The 12,910-nt window shown below is 41.4% G+C and overlaps 1 protein-coding gene across 5 annotated transcripts in view; it reads right to left on the reverse strand.

Moving 5' to 3' along the window:
* LOC121897888 (membrane-associated guanylate kinase, WW and PDZ domain-containing protein 2-like) overlaps nucleotides 1-12,910 on the reverse strand; it is an 88,329-nt gene that overhangs the window by 14,320 nt on the left and 61,099 nt on the right. For all 5 annotated transcript variants that reach the window (XM_042412676.1, XM_042412675.1, XM_042412674.1 and 2 more), the window contains 5 exons: nucleotides 11,952-12,009; nucleotides 10,664-10,785; nucleotides 9,866-10,048; nucleotides 5,335-5,864; nucleotides 4,234-4,402 (listed from right to left, as the gene is read on the reverse strand). In XM_042412676.1, coding sequence (XP_042268610.1) covers nucleotides 4,234-4,402; nucleotides 5,335-5,864; nucleotides 9,866-10,048; nucleotides 10,664-10,785; nucleotides 11,952-12,009 — 1,062 coding nt within the window. The remainder of the gene's footprint in view (nucleotides 1-4,233; nucleotides 4,403-5,334; nucleotides 5,865-9,865; nucleotides 10,049-10,663; nucleotides 10,786-11,951; nucleotides 12,010-12,910) is intronic.

Raw genomic sequence — 12,910 nt, forward strand, 5'->3', positions numbered from 1 at the left:
GAGAAAAGAGCTCTCCTGTCCATGAGTCCCATAAACATAAATGGGGGTTTCAGGAGAGCTGTCCGTGGTACTGAAATGATTCAGCACAGTGGCAGCAGCAGGGAGGGGGGGGCATTCTGCAGGGAATACAGGTCTTAAGGGAGGCCTTTAAGGAATTCTAATAACTCATTCTCAGGCAACTTTCCTTAATGACCCACTGAAGGAAATGAGTATGAGCTAGGAGGCAATTGTCCACTCATATTAAAGAGGAGCGTCATACTCACAGACACATTTAAGCTTAATTTAAATGCTAATACAATTCATCGGCATATGTGCCGGATGTGTGGCGCGCTCATATGCATGCTGATGAATTACAAATGAATGACTGGTAGAGAGGCTTCACGTGGCCTTGCTCACGAGTCAGTGGTCAGGCAGTCTGGCAGGCCAGACTCACAGACTAGCCTGCTGAGTTCTGGATGGCCCTCAGATCAGCCTGATTGGCTTGTGTAGCCTGACACCCTTTTCTTCACAGCTATGATCTGCATCCTCATTGGTGCCGCAAAACGTCTCTAGTCTGTGGTTGGCTCCGCTTCCAACTGGGCTGTCAGGGGACGGAGCTGTGAACACGACCAGAGCTCAGTGGAACTCTGGCAGAGTGCCCACACTAGAGCGGAGCAGTCAGACACAGAGACACAACACACACATACACACACATAGTCACACATGCAGCGGAAGTCTAACACCCTGTCTGTGTTACACAAAGCACTGATGCTCTCAGTCACACATCTGAAATCATGTGTGCAAGCAAAATTCCGTTGATGCTCTACACAGAAATCCTACGTCTATGAACACAAACATGTTTAAACATTCCTGACATTTTGCACATCTGAGTCACTGCAAAGGACCTTGTCCTCTCGTTCACCCTGCAGAGAGGAAAGGCACACAAAGAGAGGCAGAGAGGTTCCTGGTGTGTCAGGCTGATAGTCCCTGTGGGGCCGTTGTCTTGAGTTGTTTGATAGAAACCGGTGAGGTTGAAGGAGGAGATGGCATCTTTGGGGGGAAGGGAGGCAATTTGTCACATTTAGTTCAGCATTTAAAAGGTTATATCCATTGCAAGCTGTGTGTGTGCATGAATTCAGATACAGATCTGTGTATATACACGTGATGATGCACAAATGTGTGTACAGCTATCTCATTTGTGTATTGAATTTCAGCACCCTTTTTTAAATGGCGTATCTGTCAGTGAAACATGAGTGTGTGTCTTTGCAAAGGTTAACCACCAGGTGGCAGATACTGGCTCATGAGATGCTTGGCTGCTCAGCGCCACAACATTTGATCTCAGCTGCTCATGTACACATCCCTGCATGCTGCAGTGCATGCACACACACACATACACAGTACATGTTTTTTTTTCTATTCTTGCTGCGAACACTTGAGTCATTTGTGCACATCACAGACTCAGTAGAATTTATTAGCTTTCACATAATGAGGGGACTGAGTATAATTCACTGAACAACATACAGAACACAATTAATTCACTTGGCAGGCAAGTTTGTCGATACATCTTCAATAATGGCCAATAATGTACTGTAGGCTTGAGACAACAGGTCTAGTGTAAAATCAGTAGCAGTTCCATCAGATACACTGATGTATCAGGATCACTAAGTGCTAATGTCTTTGATTGCTGTTGCAGGTCTGCAATAATAATTCTTGTCACACTGCAATTAATTAAACCTGAGATGCATAAGAGACTGATTGCCTTCATCCCTAATTAAATACAACCCGTGAAAAAGGAGTGATGCAAAAGAGAGCAGATCTATAATTCCTTTTTATTGTTCTGTTATCATCTCAGGAACAATGCGAATCAACTCTTCACTCCCGGCAATTTACCGCTAGAAAAACGACAGACTTAACTACTAATGAGCATGAAAATGTGAGCTGCTGAGCTGCTGGGTGGCCACATCAAAAGCAACCAGAATGAACTTGTGAACTTTGACTCGTTAAATGTGACATAAATGGCCATAAGATTTTTTTGACTCGAATGACTTTCATGCATGCTGTTGATCGGTGCTGTGCGGTCAATTATTGTGGGGTTGAGTGTGTGTTCCTGAGATGGCCACAGGCTCAGCGGTATAGGCAGCCCGGGGTAATTATCAAGTCAAATCAAATTTTGACCCTGTGACCAGAACACCTTTTAGAGAATCAGTGCAGAGCACATGTCAAGCAAATAAAGCGTTCACTGTGCAATTTAATTTCCTCACAGGTGGCCAGTCATGCAGGAAATAGGAGAAGAGGGAAAATGGCCACACTCCATGTCGTTCTGGCAATATGACAAGAACTCTGCTCTTCAAACTTCCACGCTAAGAAATTCTTTCCTATTCCTCTTTTCAGCTATTTTATAACTCCATTTTGATTTATTCTCTCAGACCAAGGGCATGTGGTCATCTTTCACTTCAAGGTGGAGGTAAAATGGTGAATATAAGCAGAAAATTAAAGGCACTGTGGAGCAGCTCATCACAATGCAGAGCTTGTTACAGCGATTCAACATGTGAAAGGTATAGTGGAGGAACACTGGCCTGAATTAAAATCTAAATACACAAACAACCTGACAAAAAAAAAAAATCAGTGAAGATTAAATGTTAGCTTTTAAAAGTCACGAGGGTGTAGGAGGAAATTGTGAGAAAGATCCAGAAGAATATTTTTCAGACGGGAAGGTGGGTGGTCAATCACACAGAAACAAATTCTATTTGATCAGTGAATCTGAAGAATCTGAAGATTGTAACATTACAGATCACAAACACAACTATGTGCATTGTTTTTAGAGCTCTTTGACTCCAATTTCATCTTTCTTATAACTGTCTCTAACTCAGCATTGCATCAAAACTATTTGTACATCCAGAACAAATGCCATTTGTACAAGCAAATCATCATCATCTCAGAGTACAGTCAGTACAGGTGGCAGCTAGATACATCTCTCCACAGTCATTTGGTGGATGTTTTCTGTCCAAAGCATATTAGAGTGAAATAACGGCATATATTCTGAATATGAGCAGCCCCAGTGGGAATTAAACAGCTTCCCCATTAACAGTGTTGGTGCCACAGAGCTGTTCAACACCTAACAGTGAGATTATGACTGCCTCTCATCCCATCTCTCCATTGCACTTTGAATTTACCAGCTCTTGATTTTGCTGCATTTTAAAAACATCTCTAAATCTCCCCCCTGTGTGGCTCCAGTCTGCTTCAGTGAAAAACATCGATGACATGTTGGTGATAAAGCCGCATTTGGAAAACACTGAGAACACATGGTGTGACACACACAACACTTACTATGACATCTGTTTACACTCTTTTCTGATCTGTAATATTTTTGTGAATTCGCCGCATGAGTCAACACATATGAAGAACATTACGCAACATATTGTTGTTCATTTCTAAGTTTTTTCTATTTTCTAATGTCGATTAATGTATCCTGTGGCTGTTTGCTCCTGTGATGACCTGATTTCCCCATCAAAGTTTCATTTTTTCTTAACTGGCACATGGAAGCGATGGTCTGTGAAATAATCCTGGAATTGTATTTTTTTTACGAAAATACTGTTGGTATTTCCATAAATACTAGAATAACTTGACCAGTTTTGCACCAGGCAAATTAATTCTTTTAGCCTCTACACTCAAGATATTTAATATTTCCAAAAATAAAATCTCATCTAGAGACTTGAATAAAATCCCAATAAAGTGCCACTGGAATTTCAATGTGTTCAAAAATAGCACGGGTCTCAAAATGATCATAATCAAAATCTATTTTGCTCTCCCAGCTCTCACTGTCAACTCTACTTGACTCCTCTCTCGCAAAGCTGCAGCTGGGGCTGAAGATGCACAGTAACATGATATTTGTGCGTTTCAATCACAGGCTTGTTTAGCTGGGCAGTTGCTTTTGTGTTGGACCTTTCTGATTTTGCTAAAATGTCACTTGTTATTTGCTACTAATTGTACTGTAATCATTTTTGCCATTTCTGCTGACATAAATAGATAAAAAGTGTTGAAAAGTATTTCACTTTGGCAGTGCTTTATCCATCATAAAGTATGTTTTAGAACTTTCATTAATTATAAATATGCACCATCAATCAATATTTGAATTATAAGATTTATTTGGCACCAGTTACTTCACTCCTTCACCTTAAGAGCTGAAGGGGTCAAACTGGAACAGAAACACGGGGACTGACAGTTTAACAAAAAGATAAAAGGTCTGTCTCTCACCTGTTGCTGCTCTCTGTATGAGGAGTGTCGCCTCGGCTCCGACAGGACACTCTTTGAGCATCTCCACCACACGTCCATGTCCAGCTGCAGCAACTGGCTGCTGGTTCACCTCCAGGATCAGGTCTCCCTCTATCAGCCCTGATGCTCCCTGTGAGCCCGGCTCCAGCACCTGCACCACACCAACACATCCACAACACATCCGCAGTCACACAGTTAGGCCTGCTGGGCTGTGATTTCGTGGTGACTTTCAATTTCTTTCATTCCCAACTTCTATTGTCCACCATAATTAATAAACATGGGTTAGAGTGAAAACCTGCACATTTATTTTTGTATTTTGAGAAACTTAATTTCCTAATTTACCTGTTCATGCTGCAAAGGTGTTTATTGTTGATGCCCAAAGTCATATTTTTAAAAAAGTCTTCCTATGTGGTAAGAATATATCAGCCATTTCCAAAACCAATCCACTTATTTTAGTAATTTTCTAACATTTTCAGGTCCAGGAATCTGTTTCAAGACACTAACAAGACGATATTGACTTGCTTCTGTAAAATTGTTCAATTCCCAAAACAATGAAAATTGTACTAGGAACAGCTGCAGGTGGTTATTTAAAGAATAAAAAGTGTTGAATACTGAGCAAAAGATAAATTACTTGTTAAGACACATGATTTGCTTTTTTGGCAATGCAGATGTATTACTGTATAAATATAACAGAGATGATAAACAACATCTGTCACATCACAACTAATTGAGCTGTTCTTTAGTGCCAGGATTTTATATTTAGTCTGGGATTTTTTACTTTTTTACCTTCTTTAGGAAAGTCTAGTCTTCATTCATTATGACGTTATTAGATAAAAAAAATCCTACACAGGCTGAGCTCACTTTGTTCATATTATCTCCATCTTTAGTTGCGTTGACCAAATTAAATTTACTTTTTTGTAACTCGACTACTGAGTTTAGCTGACGACAGAGATTTTACTCTTGACAGAAGACATTTACTTCCTGAAAACACACACACAGTTAAACACATTTAAAATATCAAACACATCTACAGACTACTGATGGTCTACTATGTGAAAGTACAGATGAACTGTGATACATCACCTGTTTAACTCGCTGACCAGTGGGACTGTCGGCAATAGTGAACCCAAATCCCTCCGCCCCTTTCACCATGGTAACTGTCAGCAGCTCTGCCCCTTGTGCTGTTGCCCCGGCAACCCCTGCAGTCCCCGAGGAGGCCATGGACACATTGTCGTCGTGAGGCGTGAGTGCTGAGGATGAGCCAGGTGTGGTGGGTGGCAGGGATGAGCCGTCCAGATGTGTGTCCCCGGGGTGAGGGGCTCCGGCCTGGGCTAGAGCCTGAGGAGGCAGCTGGGAGCTCAACGATAGATACTCCAGGTAGGGGTCGTAGCTGCTGCGGCCGTTCACCACCAGGGGGCGGTGCTCCAGGCCGATGGGGGTCAGGGAGGTGCTTGCTGCGCCGCTGGGATCCTCAGGGTCAAAGGGCAGAGGGTAGCCTCGACAGAGCACGAGGGTCACACTCTGACCGATCGGTACGGACTGGAACAGCTTGACCACGTCGGCGTGTGTGGTGCCAAGCACACAGATGTCATTAATGTAGACGATGACGTCACCTGAAGAGGAATGAGATAGCAAGGACACAACAATATCAGCCACACTCACACTTTCATGTCATGTTACACAGACCACATGACTTGGTCTCTGTGGTTCAGGTGTTAACATACTGTGCTAAAAAAATAAACCTTGCCACCGTCTGTTGCCATGAATGTCAAATCTCAGTGGTATCAGGACATGCTGCAGCAACACAGAAAAAGCGCGCTGTCCCTCTGAAGTGTCGCATTGGAATATAATATCAGTTCACTGGCACTGCAGGCAATCCACAAGTGTATGTGTGAGACAGAGAGGTGAGAGAGAGAGGGTCTGTCTTTGTGACTAGGACAACCATCTGGTGCACACTGGCATCCACATGAAAATATCATAACTTCATACAGATACACATGGTCACAGTCACAAGTAGTAACAGTTTTGTTTCATTCACGATGCATCAGGATGTTGCACGTCTCTGTCGCTCTGTTGACTAGCTGGAAATATATATCTGTAACAATGTTTGTGTTCACAGAGAGGAAAGTTGACTTTGTTCAGCTGCTGTTGTCTGATTTTATCACCTCACTAAATATTATATTCATGTCCACCTTACCTCATGTTGGTCTAGTGGTGGAATGTAACTACATGTGTACATTTACTCCAATATTGTACAAAAGTACACATTTTAGGTCCTTGTACTTTACTTGACTATTATGTTCTACTTGTATATGTCTTCTCCACCACATTTCAGAGGGAAATATTGTACTTAAGTTACTAGTTACTTCACAGACAAAGATTTTACATGCAAGATCTATGATGACCTTATAAAATGATGCACTGATACAGATTAAACTACCCAACAGTATAAAGAAAATACTTCAGATCAGCTCAACCTCAACTAACTACAACATTAAAATTGCTGCTAATACATTCATACATCAATAACAATAATAATCCAATAATGATCACCTCATTCGTTTTTGGGGGATTTATGTGAAATAGCTGCTATAATCTATCTGTAACATATACAGTAAGAGTATAACATTTTTCTGCATTACAAGTACTTTTTTGATACATTTTGTTAATCTTACTATTGTACTTTTACTTAGGTGATATTTCAGTTTTACTCGTAATGGCGTAGTCTTATATTTCCTTCCTCCACCTCTGCCTTGGTTGATGACATTTTCCCTGCATACCAATAACAATGAGGTGAGACACCTTCACAAATGCAACAGTAGATGGTCTGTCATCTCTGCTGTAGCTTGAACGTGCGGAAAGTTATGGATTTCAGATTTAAAGTCAGTCCCATGACAAATGCAGCTGCCTCAAATCCTCTATTTCACACTTCTGGAGGCGCTCTCTGTCATACATGCACACATGCACACGTGTACACACTCCCGTGAGCATGTGCACACACATACATGTCACACGCACAATCATACACAATCCCTTAGAGCAACGCCGCACCGCTCAAATAGGCCAGCTAATCTCAGCCAGGGAGTGCCGGTGTGTGACTGTGTGACTGTGTGCATGCGTGAGTGTGAACGTTTGTGCGCGCATGCATGTGTGTGAGCAGCTCTGGCAATGACACAGAGCGGAGAGGAGCAAGTTGGAGAGAGAGAAATCAGAACAGAGAAAAAAGAGGACCAGGATAGAGGGATGAGGAGAGAAAAAAAACTAGAGAGGTAGAAAGAGACAGAGTGAAAATATACTGAGAGCAGAGGAGAAGTGTCAGATGACATGGCTAGATAGGGAAGTATAATAAAGGGTAAGGCAGAGAGACAAAGAGAGAGATGGTGATAATATAGAAAGAAATGGATTCCAGATGAAAGAGAAACTGATAGGCAGAGGGAGAGACATAAAAGCAGAGAGCAAGAGCTGAGAGTAGGAAGGAGGATTCCCAGCTCCGAAATGAGTGATTTAGGCACCGACCGTGCCAGGCATGGGGACAGCTCGCAGGTCCAGAGGAGATAACATACAAAGCCTCATACAACAGTTCCTTCTCTATAACTCACTGTTATTTTTACTAACATCATCATGAGATTAGGCCTATACTGAAGGTTCTCTACAGGTAGGTCTATTAACATGTTGCTGCAGGGATCCACTAAGTTAAACATGTGAATCTGCATTACTGTTTGTGTGGATATTAAAGGCTCAGTTTTAAGTATCAAAGCACATACACGTGTATGGGGATATTTTATGCTGCTGGTGTACCTGCATATGACTGATTTTTAATAATGTTGTGGCATTAAGTGTAGTGATACTGTACCTGCAGTGCAGCTGTAAAAGCAGAAACGAATCTCTTAATGAAGTAGGTGTTGTGTAGGCTGGTGTCAGTTATGGCCAATCAAATCAGCTTTTCTCATTCCCATAAAAAAACTGGATGTTATTGAGTGCTGGCAGAGGACAGAACGCTTGCTAAGAGGAAAGTGAAGTCCTTGTCTGGGACACACAGTGCTACAGGCAAAAATATAGGACACCCCAAATATGCCACCATGGGCAAATGATGTCCCCTTTTAAGATGAATTCATATTTCTGGGGGTACTGAAACCTCTGCCACTAAGTTTTCGATTGCTAAAATGTGCTTCTTGGAGTATGGCAGCAATTCTGTTCACGTTATTGATACAAATTATTATACAGCTTAGACGAATTTCATGAACTAACGAAAAGATGCTGGCAACAGACAAAAAAGGAAGTGTGGACCTTCATTAGTGCAGGGCAAGTGTCACCCAGTGGTTTATTACTGATAACTTTGTCAGTTACTGAAACCACAAAATCCAAATTTGGTGGAAACTTGGTGAAACTGAGGTTAAATGAACAATTGTGAACCACAATAGGCTATAATTGGCTTGTCAGTCTAGGACCCAAGAAGTCTTAAAATCTGCTTAATTGAAAATCAATTGAAAATCAATGCTACAAATTCCTAGTAAGCCACACATTAGAAGTGAGATTAACTATTGAGACACTAAATTCCTGTGTAAAAAAATACTGTCTTCTTTTTTTTGTCTTGTTTCAGAAAGACCGTGGAGGACTTTTGAAAGTGAATTTAGTGCAAGACAAACAAAGTGAAATAGGCAAACGTACACAGTGTTTGTATCTCAGGGGATGTGATTTTGGAGATCTGCGTATGTGGGTGACCTTTGCTAGCTAAAGCCATAAAACTAACAAAAGTACCAGTGCTTATGTTCTGAGTTGGCAAAGGCACAAATCTAATTTTTCATGACAAAATAACTCACCTGCACCACCAAATTTATTGGCTATTGACACTCCCCTCTCCTCCTGTGCTCCCCGAACTTTTAGGTATAAGAAAGGTTGACCAAAATTACCCACCAGACAGGTAAAAAAACGTACTTGAATGAAATTGAAACACTGCCAGCAGAAGGACTTCACACTGATCTGCTCTGGCAGGAAATTAAAGTCCATAATGTTGAGGTGTCAGAATAATGAGGCTGTACTTAAGAATTTCTCTAAACACAGAATTACAGTATCAGCAGCAGGCTCTGAAATTAACACCCGCCAAGCCCAAAATGCGGGTAGATTTTCTGTTTGGCGAGTAAATCTCGGAAGGCTATCCGCCACACTGGCAGGTAAATGTTTGTGATAAAATATCTGGCATGACAGCTCGGAGGAAATTACTCATGTTTGTCCCTATACAGTGTAGACACGGCACCATATATGTTTTTACATGCATCTAAACAGTGCTGTGAAACTGTAACTGCTCGAGATGGTCTAAGGCTAATTAAGTAATTAAGTAATTAATTTTACTCATGTACAGCATGTTTACACTCCTGAGTACTTTTTGATATAAAGTCAATATAGTGAAGTACATTATGTACTGAAACAAATGTATATGAAAAAAAAAGGCAAAAAAAAAAAGGCAATTTATTATTTTTGTAAAAAATATGGTTGGCCAGTGGATTTTTTCATCTACCAGGTGAGTCAACAACTTAATTTCGGACACTGATCAGCAGCTTGTAGTTGTTTAAACCTCAACCAGATGTCAATATTCTGCCTAAGTACACATAATTACCTGTGTCCATCTTTCCATCCTGTGCGGCGGGTCCGTCTGGTATTACGCTCTTCACTTGCAGGAACTCATCGGGCTCGTCACCTCCTATGATCGTGAAGCCAAATCCCATGTTGCTCTTCTGCAGGGCCGTCGACAGGAAGGTGCCCTTCAGCTGGGTTGGGTCCCTCGTAAACAAAGGCTTCTCTGGAGGATGACAGATTCAGAAACATGATATTTTAGATATTTCTCATTATGTTTAGGTGATATTGATGGAGTTCTGTACATAATACAGCTAAATCTCCTCTGCAATGTCCATGGTTGGTTTCAACATTATTTTTCTTGGGATTTAACTTCCCCATGATCTTTTTGATACTGAAAGAACCTATTGTGTCCTTACGTTTCCTTAATTCCTGATAAGCTGACTCATTGGAGATATGTAGTTTTCACTCAGTACATTATGAAGCAGTTCACTATGTACTGGTCTATTACATCCTCATACGCTTGCCTGGATTAGTCCACTAGGGGCCTCAGGGCGAGCATGTTCTCAGTCCCCCGCACTGCCAGCAATCTCCATTCGACCCTGTACATTGTGACATTGTGCATCTGCCCCGTCAAATACTCACCCTTTAAACTGCCTGTATCCATCATATAGGTTAGGAAAACAATAGATAATAGGATAACAATAATATGCTCCATGTACAGCTACTGACGTTGGATGTTTACAAATTTCTTCTACAGGGAGAATTTGAAAATGTTTTAAATCTATCTGCACATGATCATATTTGTGCAGCTGTGACATAACTGCACATAGTGTGGTACCTCTGTATATAGTGGGCAGTGGTAGAGCGGAGAGTCCCTGGCTCTGCATCTGCCTCTGCTGCTCCAGGCGTCTCTTTGCTTCCAGGACTGGGTTCTCAAACTGGGTCCTTCGATTGATGTGACTAAAAATACAATGCAATACAATGTTACAAATAATGGAAACAGGATTATTCAAAGCGTTTCCTCAAGCAGAGGTAGCGATACCACAATGCAGTTCAACACTCAAAACTTTACTAAAACAGAAGCATGAAAGTATTTTTAGTAACCAAAAATAAGTGTTCATTGAGAAGAATGTTGCCTTTGAGAGCTTTAAATAACTGCTGCATTTAAACTCCACTTAACAACATTGAATCAAAAGACTTCCTGTACAGCGAAAGGTTGCTAGCCCTGTTGATCCCACTGAGAATCAACAGTCAAGCTCCGCAGCTCTCTGGATAAATTTCAGCTGCTTTCAGTTAATTGTTTTAGTTTGCCAGTGTAACTGTATATTAGAGTGCCTCTGGCTCTCACCTATCCCCCATATAAAAACGTGGGCAGCCACTCCGGTTCACATAAATTGTGAACGCTATCTGGTCAGCAAACTGACAGTGACTCGAAACAAAGTTCTGACAAGAGTTACAAACAGCTAGCGAGCTTAAAACCCAGATATTTCTCTCAGACGGTGGCAAACCAAACCAGAGATAAAATACCATTGAATGTTGGACTAACATTAAAGGCTCGTGTTCCTGCTGGATGTGTAAGTAAGGTGAGGCGGGTGTTTGCTAACATGATAGCAAAAACAACTTATAGCTGATGGAGTAAACCAAGCTCTGAGCTTGCTGTGGAGCCTGGATTCTGCCTTCTCTCTGTAAAAAGTCAACAGCTTCAATATATTATCTGTATTTTAATGTTGTTGCTGTTAGGTCTAACTGCATATATTGTTAGCTAGTTTAAAATACAGCAATACATAATATTTTATGATCTTTCCTATGTTTTACATGTCAAATGTTATCCTCAAAGCAATTCATAACTACAGCCAAATATTTTAAAGCAAGAGTAAAAAAGTTTAAAGCTAAGTACCAGCAATCCATAACAATATTCTCTGTAAATGTATTTTACTTTGCGCCTCCTAATAACCCTTCCGAGCAGAATTTCCGTGTATGAGTTTTGTCAAATGAGCAGCAACAGATAAAAAAGACATGAGAATGTAATCATTTATAATTCATAACGAGGCGTTGTAAACCATGGAAATGCATTTCCTGTTTTACTACAGAGCAGCCGAGCTAACCGAGTCAACAGGGAGACTTACTCTACGTAGTAGCTGCCGTAGATGGGGTCATCTATCTTCTCCCAGCCATAGGGCAGCTCTGAGAGGAAGGAGAAAACAGATGAGGGAAATGAAGTCAGTTTATGCTGAGAGCAGAAGAAGGAATGTAGACACTAAATTGAACCACTGAGGGGAGACAACATGAATCTCAGGGCTCACAGCTACTCTCCCAAAGTGCTCCTTTAATAGACAGACAACACTTCGATCTGCAGCGGTGGCTTCTTCATGGAGACACGAATCACAACAAAGACATCAATAAAAAGCAGAGCGGGAGGAAAAGAACATTTAAATAGTGTGACACATCTCATCCTGCTGTCTCTTTCTTTCATTCTCTTCCTTTTGTGGTGTGCACAAATCCTTTGAGGCCAAATATCTTCATGTTTGTCTCTTTTTTTATTTCCCCCCTTTCACCCACCCACTCCTTTTCACCTTGGATGGCTTCCACCGCTGTTGTGTTAATTGTCTCCTCCTCTTCCTCCTCTGGTTCTCTTTTCCCTCACTTCATCCATCCCTTTGCTGATTTATTTCTCCTCTCTCCCTCCGTAGAGTAACTGGGTCAAGGCACTGCTAAAATTCCAGTACTCTTTGCCCTATTCCTCTATTTCACTTCTCCTAACGTTTCACTCACACGCACAAACGCACTTACACACAATATACGGCGCCCTATAATGAGCTCTCTTTGCCAGTGTATGCAAAATTCAGGATGTTTTGGCTTTAGCACTCAGCTTTCACTAAGGCGTAAGGAACACAAAAGGGGGGATTGACCTCGTACTATAAGGATAAGTTAACATACAAAAATACACACAAACACCCACAGTAACAGTCCATCTGCCCAAGCTGTTACCCTCCCACTCCGACATATACTAGAAATACAGCGTGTCTGATTAGCATTCATCAGCAAGCGTTCTTGAAAGGTTGATCTTCCTCCCTCATATTAATTC

This window comes from Thunnus maccoyii, chromosome 5 (assembly GCF_910596095.1).
Source record: "Thunnus maccoyii chromosome 5, fThuMac1.1, whole genome shotgun sequence".
In the NCBI taxonomy this organism is placed as follows: domain Eukaryota; kingdom Metazoa; phylum Chordata; class Actinopteri; order Scombriformes; family Scombridae; genus Thunnus; species Thunnus maccoyii.